This window comes from Sorex fumeus, unplaced genomic scaffold (genome assembly GCF_029834395.1).
Source record: "Sorex fumeus unplaced genomic scaffold, SorFum_2.1 ptg000122l, whole genome shotgun sequence".
Classification (NCBI taxonomy): Eukaryota; Metazoa; Chordata; class Mammalia; order Eulipotyphla; family Soricidae; genus Sorex; species Sorex fumeus.
In genome coordinates this window covers 49,706,645-49,726,940 of record NW_026606179.1, presented here as the reverse complement: position 1 = coordinate 49,726,940, position 20,296 = coordinate 49,706,645, and the positions used below count along the sequence as shown (strand labels likewise).

Below are 20,296 nucleotides of genomic sequence, written 5' to 3'. Positions count from 1 at the left end.
AGAAACTCAAGCAGTGCTGTTTTGCAGGGCAGAATGCGCAAAATATTAAGATCTTCAGTTTTGGATCAAATGAACTTGAAATGATAATGACATGAAGTAGGAACAAAAGTGCAAAGGCTAGATGGTTCAAAAAGCTTAAGTTCAAAGGAAATGTTTGGAGTAGAAAGGGTTAGAAGTTTTGGGTGAGATCATGCAGGTAAGTGGGCCGACCTCAGTTTGGATTATAATCCTATCTCTACATGGGGACTTTTCACAAAGGACCATGCAGTGCCAGGCCTCTAGCATGCAAAGCATGCACTCCAGCCCTTTTAACTATCCCCCTGCCTCTACCTGGGGAATTGCAGCACTACTGATGAGGGCTACTAACTAAAGGCATTCTGTTTCTTCTCATGTTTTCATCTATCGATAAATCAGTTAAATTTGGGAATCATATTGACTAAGATTTAAAAAAGGAGCCAAGCAATGGCAGGCTATTCATATACACAAAACTTATTAGTTATTTATGATTTTATTTTCACAAATCCTTCAACATATTTTTTTCATAGGCCATTAAATGAATTCACTTACCCAAATCGCTTTTGCGGGCTATGACAGTGTCACAGTGGGGACAGTGAAATTTGGCCACATTTTCTGTGTGCTTCTGTAAAATGTGCATCTTCATGGTACCACTTTGGGTAAACCGAGCATGACAAATATAACATTCATAAGGTTTTTCCCCTTAAAAAAGAAATAGAACAAATGAGATGAAATAAATAAGTACTATCGCTTAACTGGAGATCATTCAAGGTGGCAGATTGCTAAGCCAGAATCAATAGTCTTTCCTCAAGAAGGTCCAGGCTTAGGCCTATTTTCAGAGATATGAACTGAGGCTTAAACTGCTGCTACAGTCTTTCACATCAGGGGAAAAAAAAAGTTTCCATTGCAATGCTTGCTTTTGGGTAAATGAAGACAGAAAGACCTTCAGTTTTCATTTTAAGGAAAAGACAGTATTTTGGAAAACCGAATGAGTTGGAGTAACATACCCAGATTAATAGCAAAAAAAACTCCTGATTTTAACTTCACGAATTAAAATAAATGGAAACTTTCTTATCCCTAGAAAGTATTGCCTCTATGCCTAACAAAAATGAACAAAAATTCCAACCCATTATCAAATGTATATTCAAGAATAATAAATCAAAAGATATGCCAGAGAAGCATTTGTCTACAATTTCTCCTTTAATATCTGCTTCCACTCAAGCAAGCAAGGGGGGCATTGGGTGATTACAGGGGTCCGTGGGGTGCACTGAAATTAATACTGGGAGGAGGAAATCCTACCTGAATGGGTTCTCATGTGCCTTTTCAACTTGTATGTGTCCCTGCTAGCATAACTGCACAAGCTGCACTGGAACGGACGCTCTCCAGTATGAGAGCGAATGTGACGTTTTAATTTGCTGACCTGAAATATGAAAGCAACCTCTTACACTTTTGTTAACAAAGATTACAAGGAATACATAGGGGGGTCAGAATTTACTATGTCCAAAGGTATTATTCATTTTTCCTACCTATTTATAACCTTGTTTCCGAAATCTGCATCATAATTCAAGGAGGAAGGGCACAGAAATAGGGGCACAGATGAATCAAAATCAGTTGCTGTTATTATTCTTATTCTTATCATTACTGGTCAGTTTGGGGCAACATACACATGTTGTAATTCCAATACCCCATCCCATCACCAGTATACCTACTCCTCCGCCCCCAAAGTAGCTATGGGAGCTGGAACATTATGTGATGAAAACACAGCTATGCTTAAGGGTCACTCCTAGAAGTGCTGGGGGACAATATGGGGGTCTGGGAGTTGAATTGGAGTTGGCCACGTGCAAGGCAAGTGCCCTTCTCTCTATACTATCTCTCCAGCACCTTCTTCTGTTTTGGTTTTTGGGTCACATCTAGTTGTGTTCAGAAGGGGACATATGTGGTGCTGGGAAGGTGAACCTAGCTTGTTCAGGAGCTACTCCTGGCTTCATGGTTGGGGACCCGTTTAGTTTTAGAGTGGAACCCAGGACTCCTGCATGCAAAGCATGTGCTATACCCCTTTGGGGGCACCCCCAGGCCCTCATACATGATATAAGGATTTTCCTTCTTTTTTTTTGGGGGGGGGGGGCGTTATACCCAGCTATGTCCAGGGCTTACTCCCTGGCTCAGTGCTCAGGGAACCATATGGGACATGGGAGATGGAACCTGGGTGGGCCACGTGCAAGGCAAATGCCCTATCTGCTGTACTATCACTCCAGCCCCTGCAGGCCAAACTCTTGACCCACTGTACTCTTTGCTCTGATCTAAGGTTTTCTAAAATAAATATGCTTGCAAGATAGAACACTTCTATTTTTCCACATGTAAGTCATTAATTATTTTATGCCATTATCTAGAATTTCCAATATAAAATTAAAAGGGCAATAGTAAAAACAGATGTGGGGGGTGGGGTTGGAGAGAAAGTCGAGCAGATAAGGAACTTGTCTTACACACAGCAAATCTGGGTTCAATCCCCAGACCAAATAAGGTCCCCCAGAGACTCACAAGAAGTGATCCCTGAGTAAGCCCTGAGCACAGCCAGGTATGACCCAAAAGGATGAAAAAAAAAAAAAAAAGAAAAGATTCACTATTGGGGACCAGAAAGATGGTACAGGAGGTAAAGCAATGGTAGAAAACTAGTCATGCATACGTGAGGCCTTGGTTTCAACCCCTAGCACCACAAAACAAACCAAAGAAAGAAACAAGCTGAACACTCACTTCTACGCTGGCATAATCACACATAGAACACTTAAATGGCTTCTCGTGAGTATGTTTATAACGACGATGCCGCACCAATTCTCCACTAGTCACAAAGGCCATGTCACAGTCTGGGCACTTGTGAGGACGAGTACCTAGAAAATGAAAGGTATGATAGGAAAACAAGATCAAGGGCACAGTTAATGGCAGAGTATAATGGATAATCCAGAACTACTGCATGAGGGCACCTCATCAATTATGCTAATATGAAAGTCGCTCCCGAAGCTATGGCAGAGCCTGACAGACTTAACACCACCAAACCCACAATATTAGAAACACAGGCCAAACATTTAGCTTCTGTTAATTACCCAGTCAATTGCCATTATATATATATAAATAAATACACACACATATATATTTCTGGGGGGGTCCAGAAGGTTAGACCACACAGGGCTATGCTCAAAGCTTATTCCTGATGATGCTCAAGATACGACATGCAGTGTTGGGAATCAAACTTGGGTCAGCTACTTGAAAGGCAAGTGCTTTACCTGTCATACTATCTCTCTGGCCTTACTCTGCACCGTTTAAAATGTGCACGTGTGTGTGCACACACATACACACAATAAGTAACACAAACACACAATAAGTAACACAAACATAAACCATATTACCCAAGAAATTAAAACACAGTATACTGCTTAGAGGCAACCCCCACCACTTGATCATGCTCACCAGATAACATTACCAAATGAAAATAAAAAGAAACTATAAAAAATGAGGTAGAAAATAAGACCAGGATAACAGAAGTTTCTATACGCTCTTGAAATCAAATGACGGCATAAACGTGGAAGGAGCACAGAAGAGAACCGATAGAGGAGCGCCAGGTCACAGTCTCTCCCTTCTGGTGACCTTTTGAGTTTGACGTGACAACAATAAAGCTGGTTTTAGAATATACAGTATCTACAGAGGCACATGGATGAATGTTTAAACTGCTAGAGGAGTGCCTTACATATTTCATTCTGAGATTATTTAGTTACTTAGTTCCTTTGGGGGTGAAACAACCAGTAACAACGGCTTTGCTGTTTTTCAATGCCAGGGATGGAACACAGTGCCTCACACTGCAAGTGCTTTCTGATGAGCTACATCCAATCCTGACTTCAGAAATCATGAAAAGTAAGATTTTAACTTTTGTGCACTTCCTCATAACGCTCAACAATTGTTGCCTAGGGTTTTTCAGTGTCGTGTGTGTATATGTGTGTGAGAGACAGAGGGAGAGACATATCTCTTCTAAAGACACAACAGTGATGTCTTTAGGAAATAATCCAGGTTAACTTTTTATTTACCAGGGGGGATGGCTTGGGCTACACTCAATGCTACTTCCAGCTCTCTACGCTCAGAGATCACTCCTGGCCATGTTCAAAGAACCATATGTAATGCATAGTGCTAAGGATCCAACCAACCAGGATTGGCCACGTGTAAGGTAAGGGCCTTACTTCCTCTACAATCTCTTCATCTCCCAGTGTTATTTTTATTTTCAATGTTTTTGGTTTTGGGGCCACAACCAGTGTTGTTCAGGGATCACTCCTGGTGGGCGGGGACAGACAGACACAGGCACACCATATGGGGTGCCAAAGACTGAAGCTGGGTCAGCAGCGTGCAAGGCAAACTGTACTACTGCTGCTCCCCTGCCCCAGGGTTGATTATTTTAGGCAATCTTATTTTTTTTGGGGGGAGGTGGTTGGGAGAGTTATCTATTAAATATTCTTTGAATTTGCTTGTAACTATGTAGATCTTCTTATAATAGAATCAGAATTACAAAAAGAACACCATAAAAATTTTGCTTCCTTGATTTTTCCATTGGAATCAGTTCACATCATATCTAAAGTCCAAAGGTTTTTGGCTTTGGTTTTTATTTTGGGGCTGAGGGGCCTGATCACACCTGACCCTGCTCAGGGCTCATTTGATCATCCCTGGTGGTGCTTGGGGGAACCACACAAGATGGTGCAAACTGAACCATGACTATGGAAAGCAAGAGCCTTAAACCCCAATTTCCCAAAACCTAAAATTCAAATTTTAATCTTTACTATAATGAATCCCCCCAACATTTTAATTCAGTACCTGTGTGGGTATTAAGATGATTCCTCAGAAGGGTGACTGTTCTGAATGCCCTACCACAGAGATGGCACTTGTGTGGTCTCTCATCAGTGTGACTTTTCATGTGACGATCCAAATTTGAGCGCCGTGGACACGTGTAACTGCAAAGCTCACACTGGAATGTCTTCTTTACACCTACATGCAAAATAAAATGCTTGCTGCAGAATTTCAAGGTGTTAAGATTAATTCTAACCTTATTTCCACAAATGTATTTCATTTATCAGTCTTTCATGCCAAAGATTTACTTCCTTTTCTTCTTGACGCGATCTACAAAGAAACATTTTTTGTTCCTTTTGGGACACACTGGGTGGTATTTGAAAGGGACTATTCGGTGCTTCAAATCAAACCTAAAGTTCTAGCATGCAATCCAACCCTTTGAGCTGTGTCACAAGTCCTGAGTAAAACATTTTTTTTTTTCAGAAAATAGGAAAGTTTTTTTTTTCTGGATCACACCCTGGAGGGCTTGGGGGACCATACAGAATGCTGGGGACCCAATGGGATCCTTCTAGGACACAAGTGCCCTGCCCACTGTACTACCACTCCAGCATGAAGAGCAGAATAGAAAAATCCCCAGAAGGGGGGGAATTTAGTAAAGAATTAGGCTCTGCGTAAAGTTTTTTAGACTGTGTAAAAAGACCGGGGTCCACATCATAATCTAAAGGCCCTCCCGTTGATCGTCGATTTGCTCGAGCGGGCCCAGTAACGTCTCCATGGGAGACTTTGTTGTTACTGTGTCTGGCATATCGAATACTCTCAGTAGCTTGCCGGGCTCTCCGAGAGGGGCGGAGGAATCGAACTCGGGTCGGCCATGTTGGCCGCGTGTAAGGTGAACGCCCTACCCGCTGTGCTATCGCTCCAGCCCTACATCTCACATCATAATCTATTAAAAAAAATCCATTTAATATAAAATAACCTGCATACACATTACATGCCTTATTCCAAAATGGTTTTGTGGAAACTCATTTTACCTCTCTTTTCTTTTTTTCTGTGTGAGGGATTGAACCTTTCATTCACTGCAAGGCAGGCATTTCACCAAACTACACAACCAACCCCTTACCTTTCTTTTTAATTTTTGTTGGTTTTGGAGGCTTCATATTACCAACCACTTTCTCTGCATTAACTTCTGACAGCAGGCCCTCCTGCTGCTCTTCCTCAAAATCGTAGACAGACACATCCACATCTTTGCCCTCCTCTGTATAACGGAGTTTGCTCTTTTTGGTTTTCTTTGTTTTTTTGGCTGGTGGCTGATAGTCTGGATCTTTTTGCCAACTAGGATCTTCCTGAGGTGGAAGTTCCCCTTGCTCTAGAGTCTCCACTTCTCCATTGGCCCCCACTTTCACCACTTGAAACCCCTCAGGCAAAGGTAAGGTGTGACATATCATGGGCTCGCTTTCTGCAAGGCCCTCTTTCGACACTTCATTCTCATAAGCCCCCTGCAGTTCTTCTACCGATGTCGTAGCAACGGGGACAGTCACAGGAACAGGTACTTGAACGAGCTGCAGTTCTCCTATGTTTATGGGCTGTTCCTCCATATTTACCACCTGCAAAGTTATGATCTGCGTATCGTCCACAGCAGCCTCTGCTTCGGGAGCAACTGCACCCTCCATGACTTCAGTCTTCATCTGAAGCAGGGTCGGATCCAGCTGTTCCATCATAACCATCTGTACACTGTTATTGACATCTTGGACCCCCTCGCCCCCATCAGTCTGGTTCTGGGGTACATGGCAAGCATCTTCTTCCTGGCCCCCTTCCCGGCGTCTCTGGTAAGTCTTTCTTTCCTTTCCTTTAATGAAAGTTTCAGACTCCTCCGCAACAGCTTCAACCGCCTCACCTTCCATTTCCCCTTCCTTAATTAAACGAGAACATAGGATTATTAAAATTTTCAAAGTTACATGACATGAAACATAAATGACTCTTCATGAATAAATTAAACAGAGGTCACTAATACTACGAAAAGACAAACATACACCTCCTGGTGCCAGAATCCTTATGAAGTATTCTGTCTTATCTAACAAACAATTGGAAATTAATTTTCTAAATCCACCAGTTAGAGGAAACTGGTGACAGAGGATGTTAATACACACTACAGGGTTAATACACACTATAGGAAATTCAGACTGAAAAGAACTGTGCACTTTTATTTGGGGGGTACACTCCGTGATTCTCAGGGATTATTTCTGGCTCTGCATTCAGGAATTAACTCCTGGCAGTTCTTGGGGGACCATTTGGATGCCAGGTATTGAACCCAAGTCAGCCACATGCAAGACGAGTGCTCTACCTACTGTACTATTCTCTGGTTCCAAACTGTGCACTCAACTACTCAGTTTCTCCTGCAAATAAATCACTGAGAAAAAAATACAGGACGCATAAGGAAGGATCTACAGGTAAGTGGTGCTCAATCTGGGGGTGACGACTTCAGGGGTATTTGAGAGAGTCTAGATAAACTTTGTTCAGGGCCACATCTGACAGTGTTCAGGGCTTACTCCTGGCTCTGCCCTCAGGAGTCATTCATGGAGAGCTCGAGGCACCACATGGGGAGTGGGGCTCAAACCTGGGTCAGCTGCAGATTCTACTATACTACTGCTCTAGCCCCTAGATACATTATTTGTCAATACAGGCTGGGTGTGCTACTGGCACCAAATGGGAAGAGACCTAAGCTTATGAGTAGGTCAATTATCCATCAAAAAGAATTGATCAGACCTCAATGATCAATACCTCAATGATACAGACAAAATAGATGCAGCAATCAATCCCACTGTACAGGTCCTGACTGAGAGCAAACAATTTAAAAGACAAAAAATGAAACAATCAGGTTCAACTTTGATGGGATAGTTGATGTTAATGATCAACAAAATTAGTTTTATTCTCTTTATTATTTTTATAATGTAGTGTTAATGTTGTTCACCCTATCCATCCCAGTATAGCTTGTGTTTTCTATATGAGAACACTAGTGGTGACTTGTTATTTGTTAGATTTTCCAAGCAATGCTCAAGGCCAGCCCCAGCAACACTAGACCCCACTGTGTGGATCAGATATTTCAATATTTGGGTCCAGCAATATGGCACTACTCAGGGGTCCTGTGGTACCAAGGCTAGAATTCAGGGCTTCCACATGCCAGGGATATGCTCCAGCCTTTTAGAGCTATCTCCCAGATAACAAGGGTCTTACCATTTAAGTAAAGGTAAAGGTCAAGGCCCTCCTGTTGTTCATCGATTTGCTCGAGTGGGCCCAGTAACGTCTCCATTGGAGACTTTGTTGTTACTGTGTCTGGCATATCGAATACGTCACGGGGAGCTTGCCAGGCTCTGCCGTGCGGGTGAGATACTCTCGATAGCTTGCCGGGCTCTCTGAGAGGGGCGGAGGAATCGAACTCGGGTCGGCCATGTTGGCTGCGTGCAAGGCAAACGCCCTACCGCTGTGCTATCGCTCCAGCCCTTTTATCCTTTTGGGGCAGGTGGAAGGGAGGGTGCACACCACAGGCTGTGTTCAGGGATAACTGCTGAGTTCAGAGGACCATATGCAGTCCAAAGGAATGAATCCAGGTTTGAAGCATGCAAGAACTTTACCCTCTATGCTATCTCTCTAGTCCCTTGCTTTTTAGGCTACTTCCAGTGGTGCTCATAGCTTATTCCTGGCTCTATGCTTAGGGATGACTCCTCGCTCTGTGCTCAAGGGACCATATGCGGCGCCAGCAGTAGGAATCACCCAGGTGAGCTATGGGCAAGGCGCGTGCTTGTTGTACTTCTTCCTCTACTTAATTTTCAATTTTTTGTTTGTGTCCTACCTGATGGTACAGGGGCCACTCCTGGAGGTCCTTGGGGAGAAGAGGGGTAACAAACACTATGCAGTATTAGGGATCTAACCCAGAGCTCCCAGAGGCAAAGCTTCGTTCCTGTCTCTCACCCAACCCAGGGTTTTATTTTATTGTATTTTGGAGAGGGATGAATGGGTTTGGGATACTCCCTGCAGTGCTTAGGGTTTACTCCTGGTTTTGTGCTTAAGGATCACTCCTGAGGGGACTTGAGGGAACCATATGTAGAGTGATGGGTCAAATCTGGGCTTGCTGCATGCAAGGAAAGAACCTTACTTGCTGTACTATCTCTCTGGCCCTCTGCCAGGAACGATCAGCGAGCACAGAGCCAGGAATAAACTCTGAGCACTTCCAGGTATGGTCCAACAACAAAACAAAACCACAAAACTATCCCCTCAAAAAGGGGGGGGTCTTCAATTTTGCAAAAGGGAGAGTTACCTGACATACTTAACACCCATCTGACTTTTAAGATTCCCTCAAAGTTCAGGCCCTAGAAAATCTGTATTTGTAACATGTTGCTTTTTGGCACACATCCTTTCAAACTCCTTTCACAACAATCACAACAGTTTTCAGTGCCTTCTCCCTCCCCTGGATTGGGTTTTTGTTTGTTTCTGCTTCTGAGTCATACCCAGCTGTGCTCAGGGCTTATTTCTGGCTCTGCACCAGGGATCGCTCCTGGTGGGTTTGGGAGGGCGATTAAGTAGTGGCAGGTTGGCTATGAGCAAGGCAAGTACCTTATACCACTGAAATATCACTCTAGCCCTCCCCCGATTTGTACTTAACCATCTCACTCAGGTCTACTTCATCTTTAACACAAAACCTTTGAGGTTCTGGGGCTATTGTTTTTATCTGAATGTCCTATGATAAAATAGCATTATTCTGTACTTAGTTTTCCCAAAATGATTCATTTCTTTCCCCCAGCAGGTTTGTGAAAACTCTTTGAGGACAGAATCATATTTAAAGCAACCTACAATTTCGGACAGATTCAGCAAACCCTACCTCTGACTAGGGCAAAATCAAAGCTGATGGAAAAACCTCAGCCTTTCCGTCAGTAGGCTGCAGAGTTATCAGTCTGATTTGTTCTGCTATCATCTACTTTCATTAATCCCTTGTCCTCAATAACAGGAAAAATACGAAGTTCAATTCAAAGGTTTCTAAGTAAATGCTCCATAAAAGTAGAAACATAAAATAAATTGGACAGTGCTTTATTACCTGCCTATAAAAAAAAATCTGAGCATCAACATGCTAGCATTTTTAAAGTTATCATTTATATTTCAGACAATGAAAGAGTATTTTAAGCATTCTAACAACAATAATTATTATTATTTTGGCTTTTTGGGTCACACCTGGTGACGCTCAGGGGTTACTCCTGGTTCTGCACTCAGGAATTACTCCTGGTGGTGCTCTCGGGGGACTATATGGGATGCCAGGGATTGAACCCGGGTTGGCTGCATGCAAAGCAAACACCCTCCCTGCTATATTATTGCTCCAACCCAACAATAATTATTTTTATACAACTAATATTGCTGAATTTAATTATTTTTGAAATAGGAATGTTCTGTATTTATGCTATCTAATATAAACATAATAAAATCTCAAGTGTCTGTGTGTCTAGTGGGGTCACAAAGGAAATACTAGGTGGTTGTTCCAGGCTCAGTCTTTAGAAGTCACTCTATTTTTCTGTCTGGGGGCCACATCTGGAGATTCTCAAGGGACCATACGAGATGCCAGGGATCAAATCCAGGCCGCCCACAAGCAAGACAAGCACCCTAAGTACTCTATTATCACTTCAGTCCCTCTTTCAGTAATTTTATTTGTTTGGTTGTTTTTCTTTTTGCTTTTTGGGTCACACCTGGTGATGCTCAAGGGTCACTCCTGGCGATGCTAAGGGAACCATACGAGATGCTGGGAACTGAACCCAGATCAGCCGCATGCAAGGCAAAAGCCCTACCTACTATCGCTCTGACTCCTCTTCGTTTTCATTTTTTTTGCTTTTTGGGTCACACCTGGCGATGCACAGGGGTTACTCCTGGCTCTGCACTCAGGAGTTACTCCTGGCGGTGCTCAGGGGACCATATGGGATGCTGGGAATCGAACCCGGGTCGGTCGCTTGCAAGGCAAACGACTTGCCCGCTGTGCTATTGCTCCAGCCCCTCTTCATTCATTTTTAAAAAAAATTTTCCAAGCCATGAAGTTAGTAACCCAGAAAAGTAGATAATACCTCCAAATCTTGATTTAGAAAACAGAAAAAAAGCTAACACCACCATGGCTACTTGCCATGGGTAAAGTATCAAAGACAAGAACAAAAAAAAACCCACAAGCTGTAAATGATAATGCTGGTTCCTCAGAATCACGATGTAATCTCAGTCCACTTAGATATTCCCAGTAGTTGAGGAAAAAAATTCAATCTCTGAATTTTGTGAGTTTTACAACACCCAATAATTTGAAAGGCACAGAAAAATCCACCCTGTCTCTACCATGAATCTGGGGATTTAAACGTTTAGAAATTTCTTGTAATCAAGTCCAACCTAGAAAGGTCACAGCTATAAAGCAGACAGAAACATAATTGACTGGTACAAGGTAGTATAAATTGAAACTGACTGTGCTGCCAAGGAACTAAGTTGAATTTCTCACCCTGTGAAAACACCTGTAAGGGTCACACACATCAGCCTGTGCATTCAGATATAAAGTAGAAAGTCACTCGTACTGCCCATAGATTGCTTAGCTGTATCAGTGTATCACCTTGACCAGTGGATCCCTACACCTAATTTTGTGAGAGGAAAGGAGTTTGTTCTCCTCTGAAACGATGACTAATCTAATAGGTTTGAAACCAGGTCTCTCTTCCCACTTACTGGAGACTGCACTCTCCTCTCTTCCCTTGAAGGAATATTTTTTAGGTTTTGTCAAAACTTTTTGTGGACCGTTGCTGGATATGGCCCAAAAATACGAAAGAAAAAAAAAAAGGATTTCAATATACTCCTGGAACACAACCTTTCCCCCACACAATCAAAACCATACCACTTTCTTTATAGAAATCTGGAAAATTAAACACATAAGGATTTTTTTTTTTCCTTTTCTTTTTGGTTACTTCTGGCTCTGCACTCAGGAAATACTCCTGGCGGTGCTAAGGGGACCATAATGGATGCCGGGGACTGAACCTGGGTTGGCCACATACAACCAATCCTACAGCCCAATTACAGCCCTACTTGCTGTACTGTTGCTCCAGCCCAGACCACAGAGTCAGGGGTAATCTCTGAACATGGAGAGGTGTGCCCCTTCACCCCACCAATAAAAGAAAGGAAAAATGAAGAGGGGAAAATTAGTATTGGAACACGTCCTTGCCTCTGAGACAGTCTGAGAAGGAAAATGCAGAGAACTAGCCTCTACACAAAGTCCCCAAAGCTTGTCCATGATTCAGATGCCATCAGGGTCAGGTCTGCATCCTTGGGGAATCTGCTGTATCAGCCCTCAGTTTTTGTCTCTGTCTTTTGTCACCTCTATGCAACTCAAATCTTTTCTGTTTCTTTTAGACTTTGGGCTATATGCAATGATGCTCAGGTATTATTCCTGGTAGGCACAGAGATACTGGATGCTCAAACCCAGGCTGGCAACATTCAAGGAAATGCCTTATTCACTGTACTATTTTCTCTCCAGCACCTCTGAATCTTTTCTATCTTAAAAATTCCCTTTACTGAGGGGCGGGGAGTTGGGTTATACCTGGCCGTGCTCGAGGGTTACTCCTGACTCCACACTCAGGAATCACTCCTAGCTGGCTCAGAGGCCATACGGGATGCCCAGGATCAAACCTGGGCTGACCATGTGGAAGGCAAGCCTTAGCTATGGCACTATTGCCCTGGTCCCTTAAAATTCCTCTTAAGAGGGGCTGGAGTGATGGCACAGCGGGCGCGATTGCACGTGGCCAACCCAGGTTCAATTCCCAGCATCCCATATGGTTCCCTGGTATCGCCAGGAGTGATTCCTGAGTGCAAAGCCAGGAGTAACCCCTGAGCATCGCCAGGTATGACCCTAAAAGAAAAAAAAAATTCCTCTTAAGAGCAGGGAGATAGCTAACGGGGCTGCAGGTCTCCTATGCTGCTGGTAGCTAACCTTCAGCAACCGAGGAGCACTGGGTATGACACTGAACACAAAACAACCCCCCTGACTGTTTCCCATAGGCCATCGCTATATACCTTCTATGCTCAATCCCCCACTGGCTATTTTCCGCTTCTGCTCACACACTTGGATCACCAGCAGGTGTGCTGCTGTGAGGTTAGCAACAGCCCTTACTGGCAAATAAGGACTTTTCTGTACGTAACTGACCTGACCTCTCTGTGAAACTTAGCATTCCTAGCTAATCTTTAGCCCAGAAGTAACTCAGACCACCAGAAAGCTGAATGGGTCACAAGATCTTTTGGAGCCCCTAAAAAACCACTTTCACTATGTTTTGCTTTGCCAGTATGCCCTATGCTTAGATAAACTTCATCAGGTTTTATGTTTGGATAAAGCTTTCGAACTAAAGTTGCTATTTTCCCCCTGTTATTGTGAAACCTCTCACAGGACTGTCCTTTTGATAGAAAATGCTCATAAAATTAAAAAAGGAAAATAGTTTCCACCTCAATAATTTTTTAAAAGAAAAAGTGAGCCGCAGTTAAACAAAAAGAACAGAAAATTTACGAGTAGAAATCAACAGAAGTTTTTTTGAAAAAATATTAATGCAAGCAAAAGTTCTGAAAGGACACTAAAACTGGTAAGCCTATAATACTGAAAAAAGGGGGAAAAATTAAAGCAAGTTATCATTATTGAAAACTGCAAACAACTCAACTTAGCCAAAATAAAAGATAAAAATCCAAAACTTTTTAGAAAAATAAGATCTATTTAAAAAAATTTAAAAAACAATTTTAAGACCACACATGGCCATGCTTAGGGACTATTTCTGGCTCTGTGCTCAGCGATCACTCCTGGTAGTGCTCACGGACTAATATGTGGTGGCAGGTATTTGAACTAAGGTCAGCCACATGAAACGCAAGCACTTTACCTTCTGTTCTATCTCTCCGGTCCAAAGTTCTTTATTTTTATTTCTCCTTCAAATCTGAGTGAAACTAGTGCTCCTCAAGCCAAATAAGATTATTAACAATTATAATCCTGCCCCTGGGCTGGAGTGATGGGGGGGGGGGGGGGGGGAGAAGGCGTTTGCCTGCAGGCGGCCAACATGGTGGCCAACCCAAGTTCGATTCCTCCGCCCCTCTCGGAGAGCCCGGCCAGCTACTGAGAGTATCTCGCCCGCACGGCAAAGCCTGGCAAGCTACCCGTGACGTATTTGATACGCCAAACACGGTAACAACTGTCACAATGGAGACGTTATTGGGCCCGCTCGAGCAAATCGATGAACGGGAGGACAGTGACAGTGACAATCCTGCGCCTATTCTCTGGAATCCCTATGATGAGAAGATTCTTTTTTTTAGGGGAGTGGGGGGGGGGTTGTGGTTCGGGTCATACCCAGTGGTGCCTAGGGCTTACTCCTGGCTGTGCTCAGGGATCATTCCTGGTGGGCTCGTGGGACCATATGAACTGTAGAGATCAAACCCAGGTCAGCCATGTATAAGGCAAACGCTCTACGCGCTGTTATTTCTCTTATTGCTCTCCCATATAGCTTATGTTATCTTCATTATTTTTAATACCATTTGCTGCTTATTTTGGGGGTTTATCTCCAAGCTCACTGATTTTTTTTTCCTTTGGGGAGGGGGTATCATCCCAACTAGTGTCCAGGAATTTTGGGGAACTTGGCCAATGGGGGCTAACAGTTCAATGCCATCAAGAAAGTGTTCAGGGGCCTGCAGAACTATACACCGAGTGATGCCGGGGAGGCCATGTGGTATGGCAGATCAAACATAGGTCAGGCACACGCAAGGTATGCACAACCCTAACCCCTTTACTACTTCTCTAGCCCCTACTATATTCATTAGCTCTATGATTTCTTCTTGGGCTTTTCTCAAAACTTTTTTTTTTTGTTTTGTTTTGGGGCCACACACAGGGCTTACTCCTGGCTCTGTGCTCAGGGGACCATATGGGATGCTGGGGATTGAACACAGGTCAACCATGTACAAGGGCAATCTGCTGTACTATGGCTCTGGCCCAAACTTTATTCTACACCAGTAACTTTTCATTTCAGTGAGCACCATTAGGTCTCTTGCTTTTGAAGTTTACTTCAGGTAGCTTGTCTAGGTGGTGCAGATAAAAAATTTTTAGACTTACTGTCTTGATTTGTTTATGTGAGTTCCTTATCTCCTCATATGTTTCCCAATTCCTTGAGTACCTGGGGATTTGTGCTTGGGCAGGACTGGGTGACAATAGGAGAACTAATTCTGAAGTACTTGACACAGACTATGACTACATTGACTACATGTCCAATAGGGACAAAACAGTGACTGGGAGTTTGCAGCTTCTAAGTGCCTGGCACTAGATATAGCACCAAGGTCAAGTGTGCTGGGGGTTGGGGGTGGGGGAAAGAAATCTGGAAATTCAGACTCAAGTACCTGGTCTTTGTCTTTTGACATATGACAAAGAGTGAACGAACAGCTTAGGCAGTCCAGGGGTTTGAGAGCACAAGTACCATGGGACACTTAGAAGTTAAATTCAAGTGGGCTTGGTCAGTAATAAGGGGCTCAAGGTCCCTAGTGCCCAGCAACTACTAGCTGTTCTAGTCACAAAGACAGAAGCTAACTGGCCATGAGCTGCTAAGGAATACAAAAGGTGCAGAACTGACTATTTTTCTCTGTCTGAGAGCTGCATGTTGCTTTATGTCTGCAGGAATGTGGCTTGCTTAATAGCAGTTAGATGTAGCCTGGAAGGGGTCAGGATCTGGTAGTAAGCACACTTTTGGGGCGGTTAACCAGTCTTGTTGGCTGTCACCAGAGCTAAAACAGCAATACTCAGGAGGTCATGTGACCCTAAGGATCAAATTCAGTCTGGGGCAAGCACTGATGCTATCTTCCAAGCCCAGAAGAAAGCACTGTTGATAACTGTCTCTAAGCCCCCAGGCCAGCACAGCTATTTGCTAGGGGTGGGTGGAGCTCTCCTCAGGGATCTGCCCTCGGGTGTTGCTAAAGAGAATGAGTCTCATTACGTGCACACCAGCACTTCAGTCAGCTAGGCTGAGACGGCTGTCAAGATGGCACCTGTCAGCTGACTCCACAGAGCTTAAATCCATTCATTTCTGGTTCCATAGTTTGCTAGCAGGATCTCAGGAGCACTGTGCTTAGGTATGGCCCAAAATGGGGGGCAGGGAAAGTGGGGCCCGAGAAATAGTAGAGCACTTGCCTTGCATTTGGTTTACCTGGGTTTGATTGCCTGGCTCCCTGAGCCCCCCCACTCCAAAGTGATCCCTGAGCACAATCTGGTGTGTGTGTGTGTCAACATTCCACTTCAGGTTCAACTCAATTAGTGTGACCTGGGATGAGATACACTATTCTCAGAAAACAGGAATAATTATGGTATCACAGGCTACAGTAAAGTTAAAATAAAATGTCTCTGGCACAGAACCGGGCCATTGTGCTTCCCCTGTATCTTTTAGGTCACCCAGAAAGCACTGATATATGTGAGCTGAACAAATATATAACCTTTCAGTTTTTCAGAATTCTAATCATAATCCTTAGATGAATTTTTCCCCACAAAAATTACTTCTGAAACTATTGTATTTCTTAAAGGATGAAGAAGACAACTGAAAAGAAAACAGAACCTGATCAAATCTAAGAATGAAAAAGAAAAAAAGAGTAGTGTCCCAGGCTTATCTGCGAGCCTATCCAACACACGGTGGCCACGCACTTTTTAGTGAACCAATTTCCAATTCAAGGCTTCATTCTCAGTTTTGTATAATCTGTTCTTATCCATTTCTCACTGAAGTATTTTCTTGGGAGGAGCACTGATCAGAGAGCCTAGACGATAACTCCTAGTGATAATCAGACAACAGTACAGGAAGGATCAAGGCTATATTGTCTGGCAATGAGGTCCAACTGGGGCCAATGCTGGGGCCGCCACTGCTAATCCACCCATAACGTTTTATTCTTTTGAGGGTTTGCTGCAATTTATTTAGGCAGGAGTGCCTTGAAAAAAATGTGAAATCTGAATCTATTAGTATATTTGCACAAACTAGGGAGTTAAGGTTTGGAAGTATTTTTGGGCACCACTCCCAGTGATACTAAGGTGACCATGCTATGCTGGGACGGAACCCGGGTACCTCTGCATGCCAGATCTGTGCTCCAACCCTCTGAGCTACTGTCTGTCCCTCTAGAAGGCTTCCTTATGAATAAAACCACCAAAACTTTTTGTATTGTTGTCCTTAATAACTGACTACTAACACTCACCTTTTATTTTCTGGAGTAGATCAGAAGACTGTCTACGCTTTCTTGGCAAGAAATAGCATGCCTACGTCCCCATAAGCTTCCATAAGACACAGCAAAATTTTGAAATAGACTAACATGACAGTAACCTAAAAGAACTTGCCTTCAGACTTCTCAAACTATCAGACATCATTAGAAGGCAGAGAAGAGAGGAGATATCTTGTAGTTTTCTTTCCTAGATCTTTTTGATAAAAATAATTTTAGCTAGAAGAACAAAAAGGTGAAGTATTCTGTAGGGAACATTAAATACCAGTAAGAAAAAAAGTATTGGGGCTGGAGCAATAGCACAGTGGGTAGGGCATTTGCCTTGCACTTGGTCGATCTGGGTTCGATTCCCAGCATTCCATTTGGTCCCTGGAGCACTGCCAGGAGTAACCCCTATACAACGCAAGGTGTGATCCAAAATGCAAAAATGCAAAAGAAAGGAAAAAAAAAGTATTAAAAACCTGCAGTTTCTTCTGATAATGAAAGAAAAAGCTGACCACTAGCCAAAAAGAATAATATTAGGGGGCAGAGAGATAGTATAGTGGGTAAGATGCTTGCCTTATAAGGTGGCAGACCTGGGTTTGATCTCCAACACCCCTTATGTTCACTGAGCCCCTCCAAGAGTGATCCCTGAGCAGAGAGTCTGGATTAAACCCTGAGCACTGCTGAGCGTGGTATTAAAAAAAAGACAACAAAACACAACAACAACAACAAAAAACCAGCTAGGTAAAAAGTCATATAAAATAACCACTTTATACTGCTACACCTAAAATATCATCATCTTATCTGAGAACTTAAGTTACACCGAAGTATCATGACCATTAATGGCTATAAAATATCAGAAAAGTAGCAGATTATAATAAAGATGGAAAGGAGCTGAGTGGAGATGATTCAGTCTGAGCAGAAAAATATTAGTGATCACTTATTTCAGGGTGACAAGAAATGAAAGGAGTCTTAATCTTAGTAGCACTGCCTCAGTGACAGGCATGCCTCTGTTCTCGGCCATTACCTTTATTTTATTTATTTTCTGTGTGACACTTAAGACTGAACCCACTGTCTGACACATGTGAAATATGCTTTTTATCACTGAGTCTCATAACCAAACTTTTTTTTTTGGAGGGGCTTTTGGGCCACACCTGGCAATGCTCAGGGATCACTCCTGGTGGTGCTCAAGGGATCTTAATGGACACCGGGGAATGAACCCAGGCCAGATGCAAACAAGGCAAATGCCCTTCCTGCTATATCGCTGACCCTGATAACCAAATTTTTATTTCAGGGAACTTTTTTTTTTAAGACACAAGTGAAAGGGAAATAAAATTGTTAGGTCTTAAGCTGCTATTAAACAAACAAACAAACAAACAAACTGGACAGAGATATACACAGTGGGTAAGGTGCTTGCTTTGCACAGGGATGACACAGGTTCAATCCCTAGCATCCCATTTGGCCCACTGAGCACCACCAGGAGTGATTCCTTATTTTAGAGTTAAGAGGTCTAAGGGACCAAGCAGAGGTTAAGGTACTTGCCTGTCCCCCTAAAATCCCCCAAGCACTACCAGGGGTAACTCCTGAACACAGAGCCAAGACTAGCCCCTGAGCACTAAAGGGTATAGAACATCCCTCCCCAAATCTGAGATTCTTAGTTTTTGCTAACAATAGCTCTCTCCCTATTTATTAAATCTATGAAATACTGAGTAATAAAATATTTGTAAAAGCAACTACCATGAAGGAAGTGAAACATTCCTTTTGCTACCAAGAATAAAAAATGTTAAACCAAGTAATTTTCATCAAAAGGTGTGTGATGTTATCTACAGATAAAAACTTTTATTGCAGAAGGAAGAAAACAAGAAGGAAAGGGAGGAGAACGAAACGGAGTGAAGGAGGGAAAAGACCCAGCTGCAAAGAGCTGGGGTCTCATGGAAGTTTCTCATGTGGCAGGGAAGACAAAATAACAAATAACTGTTCTAGTGTGATGAGTGTAGTAACAGCAGTTAGCATAATTTCCATCAGTTACACAATAACCAAAGGGGCCAGAAAGATAGTAAAACTGGGAAGGAGCTTGCCCTGCATGTGGCTGACCCCATTTCAATTCTGGCACCACATATGGTACCCTGGGCACTGCCAGGAGTGATCCTTGATCAGAGAGCCAGGAGTAAATCCTGAGAACAGTCAAAAGTAAGCCCTGAGCTATGCCAGGTATGGAAGAAAAACAAACAGAAGATAAATAAAATGGGTGCAGGTGCTCAGCTTTAAGGACAGGAACTGTAATCTAGATCTTAAGGAATGAAATGGATCTTGTCAGGCAAACAGTAAGTGCAAGGAACAGTCTCAGAGAGGAAACAACATGCAACATTTAAGTATATATGAAACAAGACAAATATTATATATAAAAAATATTCACCAAAACAAGGTGGACCTCTACAAAACTGTCTCAAATTTATTACTGTAAAATGTTTTCTGAGACCATGTCCTAGTGTCTCATTGAGAAAAAACTGTTTATTTTACTTAGTGAACATTTATATCAAAAACAGACGCTAGGAGCTGGAGCAATAACACAGTGGGTCGGGCCTCTGCCCTGCTTGCGGTTGACCCAGGTTCAATCTCAGCACCCCAGATGGTTCCCGAGTCCTGTCAGGAGTAGTCCTTCAATGAAGAACCAGGAATCAGCCTCAAGGCATCACCAGGTGTGATCCCACTTGTCCCCCCCCCCACTAGAAAATAAAAAAGAACATAAAGATTGTTTAGAAGTCTATATGCTGGTGCTACAATAATGGAGCCTGCCTCCAGGCATATGCTGTCCCTTTCTGCTCTCTAGATCCTGAAACTTAGTGGCACATCGCTTGCTCTCCATAGGATGACTACAGCAGGTACTACACAATCCCTATTTACTCTCCTCTGGGTTTATATCCCTGAAATCAGGTCAGCCAAGGCTTTAGAGAAATCCTATAATCTTTTATCACTGAGTATATAAAATATTAAGAATGTACGGGATCTGTACAGTGAGTACATTTGCCTTCCACATGGCCAACCTAGGCTTGATCCCCGGCACCCCATATGGTCCCCCAAGCCTACCAGAAATGATCCCTGAGTGCAGAGACAGGAGTAAGCCCTAAGCACTGCTTGGTGTGCCCCACCCACCTCAAAAAAGAATGCAGGAAATCTATCACCTTGAACAAATGTTATGAAATGACATAATGATAGGTAAGTA

At 43.1% G+C, this 20,296-nt stretch overlaps 1 protein-coding gene across 4 annotated transcripts in view; it reads right to left on the bottom strand.

Annotated features, from left to right (window-relative positions):
- CTCF (CCCTC-binding factor) overlaps positions 1-20,296 on the bottom strand; it is a 47,037-nt gene that overhangs the window by 12,236 nt on the left and 14,505 nt on the right. For all 4 annotated transcript variants that reach the window (XM_056135882.1, XM_056135883.1, XM_056135884.1 and 1 more), the window contains 5 exons: positions 5,957-6,746; positions 4,864-5,034; positions 2,767-2,900; positions 1,315-1,435; positions 568-717 (listed from right to left, as the gene is read on the bottom strand). In XM_056135882.1, the coding sequence (XP_055991857.1) occupies positions 568-717; positions 1,315-1,435; positions 2,767-2,900; positions 4,864-5,034; positions 5,957-6,737 (1,357 nt within the window). In that variant the 5' untranslated portion in view covers positions 6,738-6,746. The remainder of the gene's footprint in view (positions 1-567; positions 718-1,314; positions 1,436-2,766; positions 2,901-4,863; positions 5,035-5,956; positions 6,747-20,296) is intronic.